Source organism: Apis dorsata, unplaced genomic scaffold, assembly GCF_000469605.1.
Source record: "Apis dorsata unplaced genomic scaffold, Apis dorsata 1.3 scaffold_631, whole genome shotgun sequence".
NCBI lineage: Eukaryota > Metazoa > Arthropoda > Insecta > Hymenoptera > Apidae > Apis > Apis dorsata.
Genome location: NW_006263826.1, coordinates 233,966 through 234,943, shown reverse-complemented (window position 1 = coordinate 234,943; position 978 = coordinate 233,966). Strand labels below are relative to the sequence as shown.

Here is a 978-nt window from a genome sequence, read left to right as displayed (position 1 = left end):
CTGGAAATTATTTCAAAATTATTTTTTCTCGATTTCGAGCTTATAGATTTAATTTTTAGAAAGTTATTTTGAAAATATATAAATAACATAAAAACATAATGTATAAAAGAATCAACATTTATACAAATATGCATAGAAAAATAATATGATACGACTTGAAATAAAATAGGAAAAAAAAAAAGTCGATAAAAATAAAAATTTTCTTTTTTAAATACAAAGTCGCTTTTCTTAGCGCAAACAGCAAAGATTCACGACTCGATTCGTTTTCCTCCCCGCAGAAGACCTCGGTCACGAAAAAGACGACGACCACCCAGGACAAGGAGGTGCCCCACAACATGGGCAAGAGCGACTTGATAAGGGCGAGCGATTTCAACTTCCTAATGGTGCTCGGCAAAGGCAGTTTTGGAAAAGTTCGATTAATTCCTTCCTTCTTCCTCTTCTTCTTCTTCTTCTTCTTCTTCTTCTTCTTATTCACGCCCTCTCTTTCCAAAGGTGATGCTGGCCGAGAGGAAAGGTACCGACGAGCTGTACGCGATCAAGATTTTGAAGAAGGACATCATCATTCAGGACGACGACGTGGAGTGCACCATGGTCGAGAAACGCGTGTTGGCGTTGTCCACCAAGCCGCCATTTTTGGTCCAACTGCACTCCTGCTTCCAAACCATGGACCGCCTCTATTTCGTGATGGAGTACGTGAACGGTGGGGATTTGATGTACCAGATACAACAGTGTGGCAAGTTCAAAGAGCCTGTCGCTGTGTGAGTGATCCAACCTGAACAGCCCACCAATAACGTCCTTCGATTAAAAAAAAAAAAAATCCCTCGTTTTTATTTGTAGATTCTACGCGTCCGAAATAGCGATCGGCCTTTTCTTCCTCCACGGCCGAGGTATCGTGTACCGGGATCTGAAGTTGGACAACGTTCTGCTGGATCAGGACGGTCACATCAAGATTGCCGATTTCGGTATGTGCAAGGAGGG

At 42.0% G+C, this 978-nt stretch overlaps 1 protein-coding gene and 1 long non-coding RNA gene across 2 annotated transcripts in view; one reads left to right on the top strand and one right to left on the bottom strand.

Moving 5' to 3' along the window:
- Window positions 1-978, bottom strand: part of LOC116186344 — a 10,499-nt gene that overhangs the window by 8,099 nt on the left and 1,422 nt on the right. The window lies entirely within an intron of this gene.
- LOC102674049 (protein kinase C, brain isozyme) overlaps window positions 1-978 on the top strand; it is a 17,240-nt gene that overhangs the window by 14,979 nt on the left and 1,283 nt on the right. Inside the window, 3 exon segments of the mRNA XM_031513300.1 lie at window positions 279-410; window positions 493-758; window positions 838-978. The exon segment at window positions 838-978 is cut by the window's right edge and continues 124 nt beyond it. Coding sequence (XP_031369160.1) covers window positions 279-410; window positions 493-758; window positions 838-978 — 539 coding nt within the window.